The sequence below is a fragment of the Podarcis muralis genome, chromosome Z, assembly GCF_964188315.1.
Source record: "Podarcis muralis chromosome Z, rPodMur119.hap1.1, whole genome shotgun sequence".
In the NCBI taxonomy this organism is placed as follows: domain Eukaryota; kingdom Metazoa; phylum Chordata; class Lepidosauria; order Squamata; family Lacertidae; genus Podarcis; species Podarcis muralis.
In genome coordinates this window covers 46,147,113-46,170,228 of record NC_135673.1, presented here as the reverse complement: position 1 = coordinate 46,170,228, position 23,116 = coordinate 46,147,113, and the positions used below count along the sequence as shown (strand labels likewise).

At 45.2% G+C, this 23,116-nt stretch overlaps 1 protein-coding gene across 1 annotated transcript in view; it reads left to right on the top strand.

The window, feature by feature from the left end:
- Positions 1-22,522, top strand: part of LOC114588930 (transmembrane 9 superfamily member 2-like) — a 47,583-nt gene extending 25,061 nt beyond the window's left edge. Inside the window, exons 10-17 of the mRNA XM_028714733.2 lie at positions 166-298; positions 2,759-2,878; positions 3,749-3,806; positions 5,969-6,128; positions 6,649-6,800; positions 7,781-7,892; positions 9,525-9,696; positions 21,895-22,522. Coding sequence (XP_028570566.2) covers positions 166-298; positions 2,759-2,878; positions 3,749-3,806; positions 5,969-6,128; positions 6,649-6,800; positions 7,781-7,892; positions 9,525-9,696; positions 21,895-21,962 — 975 coding nt within the window. The 3' untranslated portion in view covers positions 21,963-22,522. The remainder of the gene's footprint in view (positions 1-165; positions 299-2,758; positions 2,879-3,748; positions 3,807-5,968; positions 6,129-6,648; positions 6,801-7,780; positions 7,893-9,524; positions 9,697-21,894) is intronic.
- Positions 22,523-23,116: the final 594 nt, after the last annotated feature.

Sequence of the window (23,116 nt, the reverse complement as noted above, 5' to 3'; positions counted from 1 at the left end):
GTCCATTAGGGAGTTGTAAAACCAGTGAGTAACAACGCTGATGCAATTAGTCCCCTTCAGAAACAAAACCTGGAAGATAATCAGGCTAGGAAAGTGAATTTCACGTCTGGCTTGTACTAATTCACTGTTGCATGATGTATGCCTAATAAAGAGATGTTATTACAGGAGGACGCCCAGGAGGAGTTTGGGTGGAAGCTGGTCCATGGAGATGTGTTTAGGCCTCCCAGGAAGGGCATGCTGCTCTCTGTCTTCCTGGGGCAAGGGACGCAGATTTTCATAATGACATTTATTACCTTATGTAAGTAGCAGGAGGTTGGCTGAAATCATCATAGTTATTTATGCAATACTGGCTTTCTGTGTGTTTATGTTGTTACCAATATTATTAATATTTACCCGCCTTATGCCGAGTCAGACCTTGGGTCCACTTAGCTCAGCATTGTCTACAAGGATTCTCAGCGGCTCTTTTGAGAGCTGCTGCCAGTAAGTGTTCACTGAACTGAGCTATATGGACCAGTGGTCCAACTCTGAATAAGGCAGCTTCCTGTGTGTTCTTGTGCTGCCTGTTTTGCATATGCAATTCCACCCCATGTAAACCTGGGGACAGCTGGCTGCTGGGAAGACAGATACTTTGAGGCAGCAGTAGTAGCCATCAGGAGAAAAGTTTTTTTAAAAAAAAATTGTGTAAGCTCATCACCCTACAGTTATGCACAGTGGAGCTGAGTAGTCACAAAACCAACTGAGATCTTGAGGACTAGTCACCTAGGAGGATGTCTTATTCCAAGTCAGACCATTGTTTCATATAGCTTCATTGTCTACACTGACTGTCAGGGGCTTAAGGTGAAGGCATCCCCAGTCCTACTAGAAGATGCAGCAGGGTTGAACATGGGGCTTTCTTTTGTGTGTGTGAGGGAAGGGTTGCAGCTAAGCAATACACAGCGTTTGCTTTGCACAAAGAATGGTGCAGTTTTCTAAGGCAGAGTATTTCGTTGTTTGTTGTTTCAGGAAACTCTGAGCTTTAATCTGAGATTCCTTCATTGCGGGGGGTTGGACTTAGATGGCTGCCAGGGTCCTTTCCAATTCTACAATTCCACGGTTCTTTTCATTGGGAGCTTGCCAAGGGTTCTTTGGTTGGGAGGATCAGTACTGACAAGCAGGCTTTCCCTTTCAGAAGAAGCCATGCTATCAATACTGATACAGTTCGAACCGCAGAATGGTAGAGTTGGAAGGGACCCCAAGGGTCATCTAGTCCCTGCAATGCAGGAATCTTTTTTGCCCAGAGTAGGGTTTGAACCCGCAGCCTGGAGATTTGCATTCCTGTGCTCCGCCAACCGAGCCATCCCAGCAGTTCAGTAAGGCTGCCTAGTGCTCCCATGCATTTGCCTGCAAACATGTCCCAGAAGCCTCTGCAGAGTACTGGGGTCCTGCAGTGGGTCTTCCTTGTCAGGTGATTCTCATGGGGAAAGGATTCCCCACAGGACATAAAGCTGTTCTAAAACTGGGATGGGGAACCTCTGGCCTTCCAAAAGCTTGCTGGGCTCCTAACTCCCATTAGCCCCAGCTGTTGTGGCCATTGATCAGGGCTGACACAGGTTGCAGTCCAATGATAGCTGGAGACCCACAGGTTCCTCATCCCTTTCAAAAGCTTGGTGGGTGAGGGGAGGGCCTTATTTCAATGGTAGAGCACCTGCTTTGCATGCAGAAGGCCCCCTCATGTCTCTAGGCAGGGCTGCAAGACTCCCCCCCCCCCCCGGCCTGAAATCCTGGAGAGCTGCTCTCTCCCCACAACTGTGTACAAGTGTGGCACAGGAAATAAATAACTTGTTTTAAACTGCATAACAACAACAACAACAACAACAACAACAACAACAACAACAACAACAACAACAATTTATTATTTATACCCTGCACATCTGGCTGAGTTTCCCCAGCCACTCTGGGCGGCTTCCAACAAAATATTAAAATACAGTGGTCTGTTAAACATTAAAAGCTTTCCTAAACAGGGCTGCCTTCAGATGTCTTCTAAAAGTCTGGTAGTTGTTCTTCTCTTTGACAAATGGCTGGAAAGGGGCAGAAACAGCCTGAAAAGAGCAGGAAAACTGCAAATATGGCATGAGAAGAGTGGGGAAATGGGTAGCAATCTCAGGGGCCTTTACAGCTTTGACCCCATGAGCCTTTGCATCGACCTTTGAGGCCTGTGGAGAGTTGGAGTTTGAAAAAGGAAGTCTGGAGGGAGAGATTGTGGTGGAGTTTGGCGGAGTTTGGCTTCTTAGATGGTTTTCCCCACTAAATGCGATTTCATGTATATGCACAGTACCCAGGAACGTTGACTGTTACGTTAGTGGGGAGATACCTGTATTGAGCTAGATGGACCCAATGGTCTGAACTAGCATAAGGCAACTCCTTACATTCCGATTTTGGGTGGGCGCATTTATTATTTTTAATTTATATCCTGCCCTTATTCCCTTATAGAGCACAGGGCAGCTAACAGCAGGTCAATAAAGCAACCAGATTGAAAAAATTCCCATCACTAAAAGCCACAATATTGCAGTTGAAATACAGTAAAACCAGCAGTTGGTAAATATCTTGGAAAATCATATACTTCAAGATCTAAATGCCTGGACAAATAGGAAATGTCTTCACCCTGTGTTTTGAAAGTTTCAACCCTGGGGGCCCATTTGCATTTTTGGAACATTGCACCAATTTACACCAGGGAACCTCTTCTGTAACACACTTTTGTTCTCTGTGTTGACACTTTCAGTCCTTGCCTGCCTTGGATTCCTTTCGCCAGCCAACAGGGGGGCCTTGATGACCTGTGCCGTCGTGCTGTGGGTCTTGCTGGGGACCCCAGCAGGCTACGTATCTGCTCGGATGTACAAAAGTAAGTGCAAGCCTTGTGTAATGGAATGTTGCCAGGCTGTTGAAACCACAGAGATTGTGCTCAGCGGCCGGTGGTACCCAATTGAGACTGGTAGGGCGGAAGGTGGGGGAACAGTAGGCGGACCGTGATAGGCAGAGTTAGAGCCAATGACTGGCAGAGCCTGCTGAATCTAGTTTTGCAATCATGCTCCTCCCATCTGAATTCTACAAGGGCAGCACTGAGGTTAAGGAAGCCGACAGACAGCACCACCCCCTGGGTTGGTTATATGTGGAAGGCAGGCAAGTGTGGGCTGGTTGGGGGCGAGGGGGGGCAGTGCCCCCATTCACCTCCACTGATCATACTTGGAAGTGGAAAGCCAAGGGTGGTTCTTGCCCAGCCCTTGATTGGCTGTCCTAGGTCAAATCTCTTAGCCTTTCTTCTACCTTTGTAGAATGGGAACTGACAGGAAAGACCATGAGGTAACAGAATAAGAAAATGGTGTTCTTAGCAGTGTTTACCTCCCCACTCCTTTTCTGAACTGCAGTGCCCTCTCTCTTTCTCATGACCCTTTGCAAATTGGTTGTGAAACATGGGGAGGTTTGCTTGAAATGTAACACAAGTACATAGGGTGGGGAGAGAACCTGAAAAGCTTTCCTGGATCCTGGCTGTCAATTATGAACAGGATATTGAGCCGGTTTGAATTATGGCAGAGGATCGTTATCAGCACTCCTTGGGGTTCAGATTCTATAAGCAGGGAAGATTCAAAGCAGTTCATAGTACTATGGTAAGCAATCTAGTGTTAAAATTATTGAGACTTAAAAATAAATAAATTTCTTCCAGCTACTTCAAATGTGTTAAATGTAGTGATTGCTTTTTTTCTCCTCTTCTCAGCATTTAGAGGTGAAAAATGGAAGACAAATGTGTTGCTGACAGCTCTGTTGTGTCCTGGGTTAGTATTCCTCACACCTTTCTTTTTATAAAACTCATTTTCTGCATTGCAAATTGGTTAATATGCACAAAGGCCTATGCTTCTTAATCACATGACTGACAGTTACTCCAGTTCTAGATTCAGGTAGGTGTTGGTCTGACGCAGTCGAAATATATAAAAAAATTAAAAAATTGTCCAGTAGCACCTTAGAGACCAACTAAGTTTGTTCTTGGTATAAGCTTTCTTGTGCATGCACACTTCTTCAGATACACTGAAACAGAAGACACCAGACGTCAGCAGGTTTACCATACCCATTGAGTCAATCATCCGTTTTCTACTACCCTCCTGAGAAAAACCCCACTCCACCCTCCCACTATATATAAGGGTCTGGTGACTTCTGTTTCAGTGTATCTAAAGAAGTGTGTATATTCAGTTACTCCAGTTGTACGCATGCAGCTCCTCTTCATTTCCATGTTCTTGAGTGCATGTAGCTATGAACCAGATCCCCATGTTTGTAAGTGCATTGATATTCCTGTTTCACTTTGTTTTTAAAATCCCTCTCCTTTTTTTAACTATCTTTGGAAAGTCTTGAGTGCCTTAACTGTGGTTTGCTTAGTATTGAAACTCTTCAAGCTATGGTGTCATGCATTGGCTTTTAGTCTATTATTAGTAGTGCTAATAATTCAAGAGTATCTGATTCAATACCTCCGCTGCCTTGTGGGACATCTTTGGGAGGAGAAAAGGCTAAGGAGTAAACTCTACCTAAATCTGGAGTGGGAGTCCCTGAGGCGGTTGGGTGGCACCTTTTTACACTTCCTTCCAGCAACTCCTTCAGCCCAGCCATTGCTAAACATATTGCTCTGCTTTTGTTTGGACCACATCAGCAATGCTGAGATGGTTAAGAGTCACTTCTGCATTGAGCAAACTATGGTTAGGGCAGTGTTGCCAGTGTTTCTGCTTGCAAGGTGACATGTGGGACTTGGCGGTCTTAGGAAGCATGGTTGTGTTAACTCTTTCATTTCAAAATTAAAAAATATCAATAGACAGTGGACTAGAAATTAGACTGTTTGGCAGCAGGGTGTGAAATAGCCTGATACCAGAAGTCCCAACCAGAAATGTACATCCTGGCTGTCATCTAGATGACTATCTTGGCAAAGTCCAAAATGGCAAAATACCATGCTGATAGTTTAAATTCCAGTGTGCAAATTCCATTTCATAGAAGTTGAATAATTGCCTGGGGTGGTGGGGAGAGCACAAAATAAGAACAGATGTCTTGATTATGCTGTGCTAGTTCAGAAAATTTGCATAATGCCATAAACAGCCTGAGGCAGTTACATACACTGGATTGATTTTGAGAATTTGTAGACTAGCAGGATTCCCCACTCCCAACCCCCTTATCCCTTTGGAGGAGTGAAAGAGAGATTTGCTTTGCTTTGCTTAGGCAGAGCTTAACAACAACAACAACAACAACAACAACAACAACAACAACAACCTGCCTTTATACACAACAGTGCTAGGTTTGCAAGGATATCCATCTTGCAGGAGATTAGATGACATTTGCCCCCTAAATATTCCAGGCTAAAAAAGAAAGATATAATTTTTGTATGAATTAATTAGAATTGGCTTCCTCTGTGCTTTTGGTCCAATATGGCAGTGCATGGAACATTGTACCTTTGGCTCTAAGAATGCTTTTGCAATGAGTCCCAGGCTGCAGAGTGTGGCAACATCCTTGCCTGAAGCCAGCTGATGTTCAACTGAGACTCCCTTCTGTTTGTTGCACGGTAGTGGTTTCAGCTGCTGCTGATGTGCTACAGTGAAACTATGGCTTCTGTAGGACGCAGTATATTGGTGCAGGCATAGATACTGCTTGTAGGATAAAAAAATGAATTCCTTCCCTTGAAGGGCCCTTACATGCACCTGTTGGTTAGGAAAGGGTTGGGGAACCTCAGGGTTCTGCCTCCACAGTCTGAAGCAGTAATGCTTGTGAATACTAGGAAGGGAGAGTTGCTGTTGCTCTCTCAGGTTCTGGTTGCGGGCTTCCTGTTGGGGCACCTGGTTAGTCACTGTGAAAGCAGGCTACTGGACTGGATGGGCCTTTGTCCTGATCCATCTGGGTTCTTGTTAGGTTCTTAAATTAGGAACGCCATGCCAACACTGAATCTGGTCATCTTCTGTTCCCTCAGAATTGTCTTTGCTGACTTCTTCATAATGAACCTTATTCTTTGGGTGAAAGGATCCTCAGCTGCTATTCCCTTTGGCACTCTGGTTGCTATCTTGGCCATGTGGTTTGGAATATCTGTCCCATTAACCTTTGTCGGTGCATACTTTGGATTCAAGGAGAAGGTGGGTTAGAAATTCAGTAGAGTTTATTATATATATACATATTTAAAGCTCCTTATTATACCACTTGAGAATTCCTTTCCTTTCCTGAACCTATGGACCTGGGTCTAAAGGATGATGAGCAGAAGGAGAAAATATATTCATGTTGTTTGGCAACCTTTGCACAATCACTGCCCGAAGACTTCTTGTGGTATAGCGCCACTGTGTTGTGTTGCAGCACGAATTAAAGAAGATCCAGGCTGTAGCATTTTGACTACAGCAGCCCATGGAAAGATTTTGAGGGGGTCTTCTGCAAAGAGAGGAACATCTCTGGATTTGGGACTGCTTTTCTTACACAGTGCTCTTTCACTCAGATCAGAAATGGCCCTCCAAGTACATGGGTGCATTAGCAATAATTATTCCCTGTTGTGGGAATAATCATATTTTTACATATTGAAATTGTTGCACCTTTTAAATGTGGCTTTGCTGTTTCCTTAGATGTGTCTGCCATGTTAATTGTGGGGTTTTTTTTAACTTCCCCTAGCCCATTGAGCACCCAGTGCGTACAAACCAGATTCCTCGTCAAATCCCGGAGCAGTCCTTTTTCACCAAGCCTCTTCCGGGCATCATCATGGGAGGCATCCTCCCCTTTGGGTGTATCTTTATCCAGCTCTTCTTCATTTTAAACAGCATTTGGTGAGTATCTCCCCCTTTTCTGAACTCGAAATTACCAAGCTACATGCCAGGCACACTGCTGTTTCTTTGTGAGAAATAATTAAATGAAGAAAGGCTGCTGTGTGGGCCCAAAGCACCCATCTATAGAAGAGGTTGCCTGCTGGCTCTCTGCATGGTTTACTGCTCTGGGTTTGTCTCCTTCCCATTGCCTCCTGCTGGGGTTTGGTCATTCATTTGTTCTTCAAAACAGCAGGCGCTAGTCTGGGTGCAGATCCCTTAAAGATCTTGCCCCTAACTGAAGGGAACAGAGTGCAGTGAAATACAGATGTTGCTGAAATACAGCTCCCAAATGCCCCCCAAAGAAGAGGGACATAAAAAAAACACTTGGGAAAGGAACAAAAAGCGCAGGAAAAAAGTATATATTTTACAATGAAGCAACATCCAAACTAACAAATATATCATTCAGTAGTTGATGTTATCCAATTCTGGAAGTTTATTTATAAAGTCCCATAGAATGTTTTATATAGAATTTCAGTTGAGCCACAAAAGGAGCCAGAGAGGATCTTGCATACTTAGAAAGTGGTTCTAAAATTGAATCACACCCTGAAGCTGTTGTGTGTTTGTTTGAGTCACTGTTCTGGACCCATTGCCTTCCAGTTTGTAATCTATGTACAGAACAGCAACTTATTCAGAAGCACATGTGCATAAGTTGGCTTCTGAGTTCATGTAGGTGAGAGGTGGGAACCTGACAGAGGGAAACTTGTTTGGCTGAGAATTTGAGGCTTTGGATTCTCAAAAACCACAGCCTAATTGCCAGGCATTAAACATATCATGAACTGTAGTCTTTAACCAACTGGGGCAGGTGGCGGGCTGGAACTCTTCCTGCTGTGACAATGCCACCTGCAGTCCTTGTTAGGCCTTCATGATGCTGAACCTTGAGAAAGGAGGGTGGGTGCAGAGATCTTGGGCGAAGGTTGACCCAGTGACTTCTCTCATTCCAGGTCTCACCAGATGTACTACATGTTTGGCTTCTTGTTCTTAGTCTTTATCATCCTCCTGATTACATGCTCAGAAGCAACGGTCTTGCTGTGCTATTTTCATCTATGTGCCGAGGTAAAACTGACCTGCCACTTCCGTTGCCAAGCTTAGTATGTTGCTGGACGGGAATCAACCACCAGCTGGCAGCATCAGGGAGGCTGAGCCAACACCTGCAGCTTGCTGGTGCATCAGTGCCCCATTGTGTTGGAAAGATTTATGCATGTTGTGGCTGCCAGCTGCGCGTAGTAGACCTGCTGGTAGGAAGGGACAGTGGGTGATGCTGTGCTTGGGAAGCCTGGATTCCTTTCTGTGGAATAAGCAGCTTGGCTGTGAGGGCAGCTGTTTAGGAGTAGCGGCAGAGGATAACACTTCTGCATAGTGGCAGTAGGCCAAGATGCCAAGGGGTGGGGAGTGAAACTGAGGCTCCCCTCCCTTTCTATTTGCTGTTGCCAACGTAACAGACTGCTGCAGCTTTCATGCCAAATCAGTCTTTGTAATGTATCATCAAGATGCGATTGCATCTGCATACTAGCTGGAATGAAAAAACCCAAAAAGCATAGGTTGTCCCCTTGTTACATTTGCCATCTTTGTGTCCCATTCCCTTGCTAAGTAGCTCCATCCTGAAAATTACTTTTTATCTAGGGCTCCATGAAAGCCGTAGTTTAGCTAGTCGAAGAAAGAATTGCAAGTCTGGTTGCAGATCCCTTTGGGATCTTGCCCCTAACTAAAGGGAAGAGGGTGTAATGTGACATTAGTTCTGAAAGTGTATAGGCTTCATGATGATTTTGAAAGCCAAAGGGGTGGACTGGTCAAAGCTTTGGTGGATTGCACTAAACTCCTCCCCATGACCTGCAGTAGCAGCAGAAAAAAAGTCATGCAAATATATGCAGATTTTGTAATATAAAAGTGGTGGTGTTTTATCTTGGTGCTGATATTAGTGGCGGAGTCACAGAGATGTTGCTTCGTTATGTGGACAGTCTATAACACTCCATTCTCATACTTGTGGTAGACAGATTTTGGGGGTTTAGGCAAGCTGCAAACAGATGCCTTGTGGAACCAGCTGTATTGAGTAAAGATACCTGAAGCCTGCCATGCAAATAAGCTCTTAAGTGTAGGAATTAGTTTCAGTTTTCTAGATAACATGGGTGAGCCACAAACTGGGTTCTGAACCGTTTGTTGTGCACCTGGGCTGTGAAGAAGAACAGCTCTTTGGTCAAATGGCACTAGGCTGGGGGTGATCAGCTTTTTCTCTGTCTCTAAAATGTGCAGGCACACATCTCTCTTTTTCACCCACCCACCCAAACTTACATGCAGACACATTCCCACAGAGAAAAACATGTAGGCACAGACTGTTCATCTCACCCCTCCTTTGCAGCATTTTGCTCTCACGGCAGTGTTGATGTGAGTTTTCTTGGCTGGTAAGATGCAGCAACAGGACAGTGTCAGGAGGAGGAAGAGAAGGGCAAACCTAAGAAGCACCTGATTTTGCAGGGGCTGGCAGTTCAGGCTTGGTAGGCGAGATTTGTCCTGCAGGAATTTGTGAAATAGAATTCTGGGAAACAAATCTAATAAAGCATAGTTCAGACTAGTAAGTGTGGACAGGTGCAAGGACAGCTTAAAGCTGGTCCACTAAATAAACATGGGAAGCATTTTTGGGGGGTCTTTCATGCTTTCCTTGCCTCTCAACCTCTTTTGATTTGCCTCTAGGATTATCATTGGTGGTGGAGGTCATTCTTAACCAGCAGCTTCACCGCCGTCTATCTCTTCATCTACGCAGTCCATTATTTCTTCTCAAAACTTCAGATCACAGGAACTGCCAGCACCATTTTATACTTCGGATATACAATGATCATGGTCTTGATTTTCTTCCTTTTCACTGGTGAGTCAATTTCTCATGTCTTTGAGCGTCTCAGAGTTGGGAGATATGTCTTTCATATAGGAGCATATGCGAAGGCACCTTGTACCAAGCTAGACTTTGGTTCCATGCAAGTCAGGATTGTCTGCCCTCTGCCTTAGGTGAGTCGTCCTGCCTGTGATCCTTTGAACAGGAGGTGCTATGGACTGAAGGTGAGGCCTTCTGCTTGCAGGGTTCATACTCTACTACTCAGCTGCAAGCTCTTCCTTTCTCCCCCACCCCTGTATCTTAAAGTCCCAGTATGGCAGAATATGGGCTTAAACAGCCTTCCCTATCTGGGTGGCTGCCATATGATCTGGACTACAAAAGGCCAATGGTCAGCGATGTTTGGAGTTGTAGTCTAAAACATCTGGAGGGCACAACATAGGAGTATGGGTGGGATTAGTATGTGACACATGGGACCCACTCAGAGCACAAAGACATCAACCACCTTCCCGACATATATTTAAAGCACAGGGCTTCCACCAAAGAGTTATGGAAATCAGTCTGTTAAAGGTGCTGAGAGTTCTCAGGAGACTCCTATTCCCCTCACAGAGCTACAGGTACCAGAATGGTTCAGCAACCAATCCTTCCTAGGGAACTCTGGTAATTGTAGCTCTGTGAGGGGGAAGGGGTAGGGTGTCTCCTAACAACTCTCAGCACCCTTAGCTGCAGTTCCCAGGATTCTTTGGGGGAAGCCATGGTTGTTTAAAGTGGTGTGATAATGCTTTAAATGTTGGGTTTGAATGTGGCCATCATTAATTCATGCATTCCTGGGCCATTTTATTCTGGGTGCTTCCTTTCAGAGTATTACTATGAGGCTGTGAATGCTCTTCCGTCATATAAAGGGCGCATTCAGCACTGAAAGGTGTTTTCTAACATTCACCTGCCGGTAATCAAATGCGCACATATGCTGATTTCTTACTGTACGTGTGAACCAGGACAATGTGCATTTGAAGGGTGGATTGAGCTTACAAATGGATAGAGTATTCAGGGAGCATAACATGATAAAAGTGAAAAAATAATAATTCCCCAAATTCTGCTAGAATCATGTTTCTCTTGCTATTCATGACACCTTAAAGACAAATAAAATTATCAAGTGTTTATTATGATATTTTGAGTCTTTAAGGTGCCACAAGACTCCGTAAAGGCTTTTGGCTGAAGGCAGGGGTAGAGTGGGGGCTTTAGCTCTATGGCAGAGCATTTGCCTTCCATGCAGAAGGTTCCCAGGTTCAATCCCTGGCAACTCCAGGTGGGGCTGGTGGGAAAAGCCTTTTGTCTGGAAAAACCCTGGAGAGTTGCTGCCAGTCAGTATAGGTATTACTGAACTAAATGGACCCAATACTGTAGTCTGAATCTGTATAAGGCAGCTCCCTGTGTTCCTACTCTCCTTTGCATAAAAAAGCAAACATGGCTGCTCTCCTGGAAGCTTTCATTAAAGGGTTTTCTCATCCTTGCTTGTGGCCTTGCAGAAGGATTTCTTCTTTAGCTGTCTTCAGTCGGATGGAAGTAGAAAGCGAGTAGGATTTAATCTCACCAATTTAAAATTATTAGTAAGTAAATATGGGAATTGGTGTTCCCAGCTAAACCCGTCTTTAAGTCCACAGCTCTGCAGGCAAGTTCCAGATGGCCCCCCTATAATTTACCCCAAATAAATTCTAGCATTAAAACAAAAAAATGTTTTAATTCTGAACTAAAGCAGTATGCTAATGCCTGTCTGGGTTTAGCTTGGGTTAGCTGCCAATTTCAGTTTCGCTTGTGTGATATAAATTGCTAGAATCAGAAATATCCTTTTCATATAGGAAATGATAATTGAAATTGTCACAGCTGCTGCTGAAAGGGATTAAAATAGTCAGATATGTCAGCCCTGATCTCCTTGATACGAAGGGCAGTGAGGCTTAAATGTGCCGTGGCAAAGTTTACACCTGTGTGTTCTCGCGTTAAGGTCTGATTTAGACGTCATGTGCCAATCACAGTTTGGAGGCTTAGGAACATATCACTTTGCTTGCTTGTTCTAGCCCTCTGAGTGCTGATTATTGTCTCCAAACATTGGCTTGCAAACCCACTTTCAAACCACCTTTTTGAATCATGGCTTGAAGGTAATTCCTGGTTTGCACCATTGGCAAACTATGAAAAAGAGGAGGTAATCAGCTTGTGAGAAGGAAGATGGGTGTGTTCCTTATCCTTCAGACTTTGGGTTGGAGGTTTGTACTCACCGAAGAGTTGCAGTCTTACCAAACAAGTGCCATGGAAAATACAAAGCAACCATGATATCCAGACCTCTCTGTTTTGCCTTCTGATCTCTCCCCAGAACACCCCCCCCCCTTTGAGTGCTTTTGCCTGGTTGGCATGTGTCCGTGAATGATAATGATGTCTCTTGTGTGCCTGTAAGAGGGGGAATGAAGTGTGTGTGTGTGTGTGTGTGTGTGTGTGTGTGTGTGTGTGTAGACCTGTGGCTGGAATGAGTGGAAAATAACTTACTGAACTTCAGTAAGTTATGTCCATTGTTCTGCCCACTTTTGCATCAGGTCTAACCCAGCATTGCTATGTGGCTCCCAGAAAGCTGATTTATTATATTTCTATTCTGCTTTTGATTCCGATGCATCCCAAAGCAGTTTAAAAACAATAAATAGCAATACAATAACATTATAGAACATCCCACGTACAGCATAAGTCATATACAATAATCAACAAATAATCGGTGGAACAATTACAATCCATAAAACACTGTTAACAAAGCAGCAACTTAAAAAATGGGCTAAACATCACAATTAAAGCAAAGGTCATATTATATGATGAGCAAAACAATACAGCATTTGTAGTCTATAAAACAACCTTAACAAAATAGCAGCCAAAAAATAAACTAAGCACTGCTAAGTTCATGCACACATACTTCAGAGACTCCCCTTCCAAAGGTTTGTCAGGCTGAAGGTGCAGCTGCACAGGTGAAACCAACCACCCCCTGATGGCAGACAGTCTCTAACCCCTCAGTTCTTCCTCTGGAAACAGCTCCCTTATGAAGGCTCCTAGGGCTGGAGGGCGGAGCAAGGCAGGTAGGGAAAGCCTTTACCTGCTGGCCAACACTGAGTCTCTCACCCCTCACAGCTGTTCCTCCAGCAGCAACACCCTCCTTAAGGTTCCTTGAGCTGGAGGGTGGGGCAAGGCAGATTCCCCTTTAGGGTATGTGGCCTTCTGGGTGAAAAAGGTCCCCCACCCCTACATTATATGAAACTGCCTTTGCTAATGTGTCTTTCATCCAGCATTGTGTCGTTGGTCTGGTCTTAGCATCTCTTTGAAGTCTCAGGGGAGGGGCTTCCACAGCTCTGTGGCTGCCAGGATTTGACCTGGGACCTTCAAAAGAGCAGAGCCCTGTGTCATCTTGTGCAATAGGTCTTTTCCTTGCTCCCAGTCAGTGATCCTAACTGGGTTCCCATGCCCAGGCAACAGGGGCCAGAGCACTGAAGGAGAATGGGGCTGGGTGGTGCTCTACCCTTCCACGGAAGACAAGTGGTTTTATGGGTGAGATGGCAGTGCCTGGATTTGTGTGTCTGACTCTTCACCCCTTTCCCACCCCTTCTGGGCCCCTAGCTTGGGCGTCTTCGGGGCTCCCCCAATAGCCCATGAGGGTAACACAGGACCTCATTGTGCTGGCCTAATACCATGCTGCTTCTTGCAATTATTATTTCTGTTCTTCTAAATTTGTAGCTAGCAATTTTCAGTATGATTCTCCGGGTAATAATATGGTAAGTGAATGGGTATATTTTGTGCAGGGATAGCTTTATGATTACTGTCCTTCTTACGTGCTTGGACACAGAAGAAAATGCTGCATTTAGTTGGAAGCAGGTGGCTACTCTACACCCTCTGTTTTGTGATCATCATTTTCACTTGTGAGTTCATGCCATTTTCAAAATTGAGTTTTGATCTCCTGGGTAAATTGTGTTTAGAATTCCAGATTCCGAAAGCAGCCCCCACTGTGTGGCGATTGAAAGCGGTATGATGTAGAGAGTTCTTGGTTGCAGAAAACCAATGTGCGTACACACACACACACACACGTTGCCAGAGTGCAGGATATATTCTGTTTTTTGCTTTCTTGCAGTTGGCCAGAGCTTTGAGTTCTTCTCTCTCTCTCCCTAAAATGCACGTTTGAGAAGAGTCAGGTGCAATACAGTATAGACAGACTCATTTCAAGTATTGTGACATTACCTAGGAACATAGGAAGCTGCCTTATCAACCATTGGTTCCTCTAGCTTAGTATTGTATACACTGACAGGCAGTGACTCTCCAGGAATTCAGACAGGAAGTCTTTCCCAGTTGTAGCTGGAGATGCTGGGGATGAAATCTAGGATCCTTTGCTTCACCACTGGGTTATGGTCATTGGTGGTGGGGAACCAAGAAACACACTAAATATAAAAATGCAGCTTTTCTCCATGTCAACACAGAGTACTTCTATAGAGCACATGCAGACTGGAAGTAGTTCCTGATCTGTTGCATTACTGACATATGGTGTTTAGAGGAGGGGGAGAACAAAAGATCAAAGAGAAGAGGTTGGGATGTTAGTTTGAGCATAATAAAATGAGCCCGCATGTTGACTAGAGAGGATGCTTAGGCTTTGGGGTGGGGGTGGGGGTGGTTTGAAACATCCCATCTAACACTTTTATGGCAGGGCAGCACTTCAGTGAGCAAGGCTGTTCCTCCATCTGTATATAAAATTGGGGAATGCAGAGTGACCGGCAGTAAAACACACATAGTTAACTTGTGGGATTTTCTGCCACAAGACTATGGCAATGACCACCATCTTGAACAGATCTAAAAAGGAATTACTTGTTTTGTTATTAGCACCTATGTCCCACCTTTCCTCCAGGAAGCTCAAGGTGGGGTACATGGTCCCCCCCCCCCATTTCATCCTTGAAACAACTCTGTGTGGTGGGCTAGGCTAAGAGGTCGTGAACTTTGGGGCTGAGTGGGGTTTTGAACCCTTGTCTCCCAGGTCTTCTTCCTACTCTCGAACCACACCACCATACAGGCCCTCATTCATATCATTCCGTGGAGGAGGAGAGGTCTGTCAAGGTTTATTAGTCATGGTAACTGTATGGCACCTCTGGATGAAGGGTCATTGTGCTTTCTTGGTTCCTGGGAGGCACCTGGTTCTTCACTGTCAGAAATAGGTTTTTGAAGTAGGTATGCCTTTGGTCTGATCTAGCAGAGCTCCTCTTTTGTTGTTAATGAACAACAAAGAGCTGCTTATTTGGCAAGAGTGATGTGCCACAAGTTTGGAAGTACATGTCTGCACACCCAAGGAAGAAACAGTCCTCACTGCGCTGGACCGTCTTGAGTGTCAAACATAATGATTCTATGACCAGACCGGTGGGAATAGGGTTAGGATGTTTCATAAAAAAAACCTCGTAACATATATGCACGTGTGTGTGTGTGTGTGTGTATTTGGGGCTGTATCCATTGCTATCTGCCTACTACCACCAAGGCTCTTGCACTAGCATATGGGTGAGTTGCAAAGTTGTGCAACAGAGGAATAAAATGCAACTCTTTTGCTAGCGGAAACTCGTTGTGCAGTATATTGTGCAACAGAGTTACCAGCAACCAGCTTGTCCGTTCTCTTGCGCAGCAGCATTTCATTAGCGCAAAGCATTTCTCCGATGAAACAGGTATACCACCGAATGACTTTAACTTACTGCTGTACTGGATGCAACCCATAATCTCATGTGTGCGCACACAACACCGAGATGTAACGGAAAAGGGAATTGACTGACCTCATAGCTTGGCTATAAACACTGCGCAGACATTCACAATTCATATGCATACACATGAGATTTCCAGCCGAACCTCATTGGGATGCATCCTTCCCGGTGAGCCTCTCCTTTTTTGTGTGCAATGTCATGCCCTTTGCATTCTTCGTGCACTCAGAGCTTCCAGAGCTAGTGACGGAGGCTCTGGCTTACAAAATGTTGCGGCAAGAGATAACGTGAATGCTGTGCCCTTTCTAGAAGAAAGGACACTTTGGACAAACAGGCTGCTTCAGACATTTATTAGAGTGATGTCTATAATGCAATAAAGGGGGAGGGAGGGGTCTAATCCAGACAAGATTATGAGGAAGAGAATCTGCTACCAGATGTGTGCTTGTCTTTCAATGTTGCGTTTTAATTAGAGAAGTGGTCCCTGTAAATACATGGTTTGGAAATAGCTGGTTCCCTCCGCTCAAGGCCTGTAACTAGAAGGCATTGCCGTCCACATCACCAGAGTATTTCACGAACCCCTTGTTCAGTGTGGTACAGTGAATCCTCCAGTTTAGCTAATGTTCCATTGAAAAAAGTGTCCTCTGTAGATCTGCAGAGGGCGGAAGTGCAGGCTGGACCATTAGGGCAAATGGGACGCTGCCCCACCAACTTCTGGCTTTTTACCAGCCTCCACCAACAAGCAGTGTGGGTGGTCTGTGTGGCTGTCAGTTTTGTCTTCCTTAGCCTCAGGTTTCTCCTTGTGGAATTGAGCAGGGAGGAGGATGGGGACAAAACCAGAAATAGCTGGCACCAACTGCCCTTGGCTCTTTCCCCACCCATGGTTAGCCTCCCAGCCTTCTGCCCTTTCAGTCCCAAGACACTTCACTCTCAGGGGTAGCAGCAGCCAGAGATCCACAATGGAGGAGAGAGCTGTTCATCTGGCCCACCTCCACAGCCACTGGAATTCCCCCTCCTCTCGAGGAAGCAGGCATTTTTGCACCTCTGGCCAGCAGAGGGAAGACTGCCCTGTTCCACCCCCTGCTGGCTGGCTGACTGAGAACCCACCTGGGCTGAATCTACCAGAGGAGGAGGGGCTGACACTGCCCCCTTCGTAGGGAGCGGCATCAGGGAGAGGCAAGCGCCATCCCCATAACATTATTTTCTCTGGGGATGGCCTTGCCCTAATGTTTTAAAATGTTTAAATTTGTTTTAACTGCTTTTTATCTTTTTTAAAAAATAATTTGGGTGTTTCCCCCCCCCTTTTCTAAATTAAGGGAGGTAAGGTGTTCCTGGAAAGAGAGGAGCTGAAGAGAGCAGGGGAAATCCCAACTGCAGTGGTTCTAGGCAAGGGGGAGATACCATGTGTGGGGCAAGCCTGGTGAGGGGCACAGGCAGTTAGTGGCTCCCTCAAACCTGGGGAATTGTGGTTGTCTTATCAGCCAGCCCTCAGGTCCTCGGTGCTGCTGCTGTTGATCTGATGGGAATGAGGAGGCCGATCTGGTCTGTATCACTGAGACTGAAGCCGTGTGGAGGGACCTCAGTGTCCAGGCCAAAGCAGGTGGCTCAGGACATCATGGCTGCCACAACAAGCACGGGGCTGCTCTAACATGTCATTGATCCAATTCATGTGGCAGGTCACACTCTGGACCTTGTTTTCTTGGCTGGGCAGGACGAGGGTGATCTGAAAGTAGGGAATATTGACATCAGTCCCTTGTCATGGTCACACCACTTCCTGATGAGATTTAGGCTCTCAGCACCCACCCACCCCAGTGGTGAGGGACCTATGAGGATGGTCGGCTCTCAGAGTTTGATGGATCTAATGGTTTCCCAGATAGCCCTGGGGTATTTCCTGGTTTGTTTTTATCATTATGAATTTTGTATTTGTTTTTGCTGAAAGGCAATGCACAATTATAATAAATAGATATCAACCACTGGAGGGAGACTTAGTTGCTTCATGAAACTTAAATTCCATCTTCAGGAATTCCATATTTTCCTCAGATAAAGAACAAGAACTCCCTTACTGGTGAGAGCAAGTGGTTCATTTATTCTAGTATATTCACCTCTGATAAATCCTACTATCTAGTGTTCCATAAAATGCCATATAAGAGATATGTGGTGTTCTGCCTTTAAAAGGTGTTCTTCTCCTGATAAGGCTTTTTTTCAGGCTTAATTTTTTTGGGGGGGAGGACATGAGCAACTTAATGGATCTCCTCCCCCCCCCCCTCGTGTTGCCTGACAATCTGCACAGAGTAGCCTCCTTGTTCTTCACATCATTCTGTAACCTTTAAGATAGGAACCCTTCTGACAGTTTACTATGAGCTATCAGAATGGTATTTTATGTTCCATAAAATGCTTTTATTTAGGAAAACATCCTGTTTCGCTTGGTGAAAGCTACTGATAATGCAAAACAGCCTTGTCAGCCAGGCACTTTTAAGTTGGATGTTATAGGGAGGTTGGATTTGGACAGCTACCTCTGTAGTGAGAGAGGTGCGTTGAAGGGTCTCTGTTTGCAAAAACACGGGGAGTGGGGAATGCAGCTTTGTTCTTGACCTGTGTTTCCAATTATTTCTTTTGCTTGCACTAATTGATCACAGGTTTTGGTGTTGGCAAGGACGGCTGAACTTGGATAGCTGAACAGCTTTATTGAGTTTCCTTCCAGTCACTACCGTATCGCTTGATCGCTGGCGTTGTGGTTTTGCTAAAGGAGATCTTGGTTTGCAGTAATTCTGCAGTGGTGGAATTCTGACCTTTGCTCTTTACCTTGATGGAGCCTTTGGAAGCCACACTTTGACTTTGAGTCCAAATAATTAATATGGGAATGCCCATTTTATTATTCATGTATTAAGGCTCTCTGGTTGCTCGAACTTGTCTAAATCTTCAGCTTTTTTGTTGGGAATGCAATATGTTTATGACATAAGACGCATTCTACCGGATCAAGCCAATGCCCCATCTAGTCCAGCATCCTGATCTCACAGTGGCAACCCAGATAAATGCCTGTGGGGGCGCACAAGCAGAACCTGAGTGCCAGAGCACTTGCTCCACCCGCAGTTCCCGGCAGCGGATATTCCAAGTGTAGGGAGCAGATAGCCGTCGTGACTAGTGGCTGTTGATAGTTTTATCCTCCATGCATTTGTCAAATCCTCTTTTGGTGGCCATCATTATCTCTTGTGGAAGCAAGTTTCATAGTTTAACTTGTATTGTTTTGGGGGGGGGGGACACTTCCTTTTGCCTGCTCTGAGTCTTGCATGAGTTCCTAGTATTCTATAAGGAGTAAAGCTTTTCTCTTATCCACTCTCTCCACCCTATGCCTGCTTGAGTTTATACTGGAACACCAATAGGCTCTTGGCTGTGTTTTATTCTGCTTGAGATGGAAGGATCCCAAGGGAGTTTGGAGAGCCTTGGTCCTAAGGGAGGCTAGAACTGTCTCATTGAGAGGAAGTGTAGTTCTGGGGTTCCATCTAAAGCTCTTCAAGGAACTACCAGGGGCGAGAGGAGAGGTTACCTCCCACCCCAAATCTACCCCTCCCAGATTCAGTGAGTGTTCTTAGCTCAGAAGGTTATAATGCACCCATTACTTCCTAAAATAAAAAAAAGATGTATTTTATCATTTTAGAAGAAAGCTGTGCTAGATATCCATCCCATTGGCAGCTGGTTGGTCACTGTGAGAACAGGATGCTGGACTTGATGGGTAACTGGCCTCATCCAGCAAGGCTCTGCTTATGCTCTTATGCTGCCCTCCCCCAGTTGTTTAGGACTTTAAATATCAACAGTGAAACCTTGAATTTGGCTCTGTAGCTAATAGGTAGCCAGTGCAGATCTTTCACCAACAGTGCAATATGTGTAAAGCCTGTCGGAACATCTAGGAACTGGAAATCCTTTTTTTGAACTCCTAGATGCTTATGTGTGCATGGGGAGTGTGTGTGTGTTTATGTGCCCTCTGTCTGTCTAACTCTCCATCTATCCATCTGAGGATCCCTAGAAAACAAAAATTTTAAATGTGAGATCCGGGAGGCCACAGAGGTCACACTAGCGCCAGATAGGAGTGCCTCACACAGTGGGGAGGAGTGAGAATCGACTGCAGACTGGAAAGACTTTGAGATGTCAAGCCCATAAAGGAATTAAATATCCTTTTGTGGCTGGCGTATGATCTCCTATCAAGCGCAGTAAATCTGCCGTCCCCCCACTGTTTGAAAGGATGATAGCTGCAAACCCTGCGGAAGAGGGTAATCTGCAGAACATAATAGCAGGCTGTGGGAAAAAAGGCCTTAACTGGGGGAAAAGAGAGAAGTGGCAATATGAGGGGACTAGAATATCAAGCCAGGTGTGTCGTGGTGGTGGGGAAGAGGGCAGCAGTGCTTGCAGGGGGAGAGGGTCGGGGTGAACCCTTTTATTTTTCCTTTGTAAGGGTGCCTTCTTTTGGTTAGCAGCAGCTACTGACCTGCCTAATCTGCATGCATGCATAAGGATTCAGTTCATAAGGAGGTGCTTGCAAAGCCATTGTGCTTCTCTCATGGCTTGCTATCTAGAAGGGCGTATGCGATGCATTTGCGATAGAGATAGTTCTGTGGGAAATGTGAATGTCTTGGAAACAGGCAGCAACCAGAGTTTATTTCTTAATGCTCCCCCCCCAACCAGTAACACCCCCCTTCCCCACCCCTAAAAACAAGGCAGCTCAGAAGAGTGGACACAGATGCAAAATTTAAGTAGTAAATTTTAAGTAGCAGGAATCAGAATGTTGGCATTCCTAGCTCAGTATTGTCTACCCAGGCAGTGACTCTCTAGGATCGCAGTTACTGGTCTCTCCCAGCCCTGTCAGGAGATGTTGGGGGTTGAACCCAGATACTTTGGTGTGCAAAACAGATGCTCCATCCACCACTTGAGCTATGTCCTTTCCCTGAAAAGAATGTGGGGTAGGTTGTTGTGTTCTTGCCATGTCCACATATGGTGCAAAGAGCCATCTACCTCTGTACAGGGTGGCAAGGGAGTTGGGACCCAGTCTGGTGTCCTCTCACCTCCATCGTTGTGCTCTTTCCAATGGATTCGTGCTAAGCTGAATACCTGCAGAGGGACACCTGTGTGCACCTAGCTGTGCATGAGCCCTTGATCACGTGGAAGATGCATGCATGAAGACTGTTGCACACACATAAGCACCTCTTGGCAGGCATAACTAATCAAGCTCAGGTGTGTCCAGTAGGGCACGTCTCCACTCCCTCTTCATGTTTGGTGTATACCTGGAGGGAACACATGACATGAGCATTGCTTTGTAGTTATTTGGAGTATTGGAATTCTGGCTTTATGGTAGACCTCAGTGCACATACTGTTATTGGCATCCGTTTGTCTTGGGAGACAATGGAAGAGTGCACCTTCAGGGGTAAAGTCAAACTGCTGGAGAGTTACAGCTCCTGCTGTGGCTGTAGAGACTGATGCAGGAGGGAGACATGTGTTGTTGCAGGTGGGGCACATGAAGGGGCCTGGTTGTGTTGCTGCAGATGCACCATGGCATTTCTTTTCTCTGCGTTCCTCCTCTGGTCACTGCTATGGATGCACAACTTGACTGTCTCCAGGCACTGCGACCATCTGCAAGGAATTTCCACACAGCAGGATTCATGTTGCAAGCCTTCATGTCACGTTTGCAGGCACCTTTGTAACATAGAGTCAGTGCACAAAGAGGCAGGCAATTCCATGTGCCTTCCAGGACTCTGGGAGCCGCTTTATTGCAGTTGCTGGAAAATGCAGGAGGAGAGAGTTGCTTTTGCAGTCAGGCTCTGCTTGGGGGCTTCCCAGAAGCACCTGGTTCACCAGTGTGAGAACAGGATGCTGGATTACATGGACCACTGGCCTGATCCAGCAGGGCTGTTCTAAAGGCTCACAGAACACTATGAGTCCAGAATGATTGACTTGAGACCTTCTGTCTCCATTCTCATAGTGGTGTACTGTACATTCTTCACACCTTCCCAGAAGTGACTCTGGGTAGTGAGTCGCAGGGTTAGGCCAATGGCATTGCCACTGAGAAAATGTTGGGTGAACAATACAGTGGATATTCAGCTTGGATTTGGCTGCTAGGTTAACAGGAGTTTTGTTTCTTCTTGAGCAAGGATAGTTAACTACAGCCTTACACAGTCTATTATTATTTTAAATAGATAATCCCTGCATGCGACTTTTAAGTTTTCAAGGCAACTTTTCACACTCAGGATCTCTTTAACAATTTTCACGTAATTGATGTGCATGTTAAGTGACCCTGAGCGTGCGGTTTTGCTTAAGAAGGTAAGATGTGCATTGCAAACTCAAACCAACACTCCCTCTAGCCCACCATTCTCTGACAAAAGAGAAAGTAACCTAAGCAAGTGCTAGGTGGTGTAACAAGAACTACCCAATATTTCACCCTGTCCAGGAAGGGTGCCTTTTGCATTCCAGGAGCATGTAAACATCTCAACTTTTCTTCTTCTTTTTTTAGGAACGATTGGATTCTTTGCGTGCTTCTGGTTCGTTAGTAAGATTTACAGCGTTGTGAAAGTAGACTGAAGATCTTCCACGTTTCTCTTGAACATATCCAGCAAGTCAATGGATATATATATATATTAACCATGTACCAAACATGCAGAGTTGGTATCTTGGCACCAAAAAGCAGAATGGGACCCAAGGAATGTTGGACAATCCCAGAGAACTTTACTTCAATCACTTTTTACAAATGCTGCATCCCAAGTTGTTTATTATTACTATTATTTTTATTATTATTGTTTGCAGCTGAAAGAACGAATCCAGTTTAACAACGTGTGTGTTGCACTCTTTGCTTCTCCCAAGCTGGGGTGTCTTGTGACTTTGCTACGTCTCTTTTTACACAGTTATTTGATTATTCTGTTCACAGTATAGGACCGTCCGGTAGAATCCTATGTAAAAAAAATGTGACTTTTAAAAACTTAACATTTAAGTACAACTGTACATAATAGTCTGCATCTCCTTTGCAGGTTAGCTGGTCACCTTATACAAATGTACAAGCATTTAGTGTCAAGTGCAGATCTCTTGTCAGGAGGAGAAACACCACACTGTCTTCATTTTGAATAAAGCTGCACAGTTCCAACAGACCTGTGTGTGGCTGCTTCATCAGTTACCTTGAGCTAGTTAGTTTGCTGAAGTCCCAAAACCATTTGTTTATATATTGTAATAAAAGGAACATAGGGAGCAGCCTTATCCTAGTTAGATCCTTCGTCCATCTAATGCAGTGTTTACCTACATGAGGCGTGGGGAACCTTTGGCCCTCCAGATGTTGCTGAACTATGGCTCCCATCAGCCCCAAAAAGCATAGCCAGTGGTCTTGGCGGGTTGTGCATATACAGTAATGTCAACCCTGGCCCAGCTGCATTGGTTACCAGTTAGTTTCCAGGCCCAATTCAAAGTGCTGGTGCTCACCTATAAACCCTTAAATGGCTCAGGACTCCAATATCTCAAGGACCACCTCTTCACATGGAAATTGACCCAGACCCTGAGATCATCACCTGAGGCCCTTCTTTGTGTTTCTCCTCCATGAGAGTTCTGGAGGGTGGCAGCATGAGAATGGGCCTTTTCTGTGTTGGCTCCCTGTTGTGGAATACTCTCCACAGAGAGGCTTGCCAGACGCCTTTCTAACATATCTTTAGGTGCCAGACAAAAGCATTCTTCTTCAAGCAGGATCTGGCTGT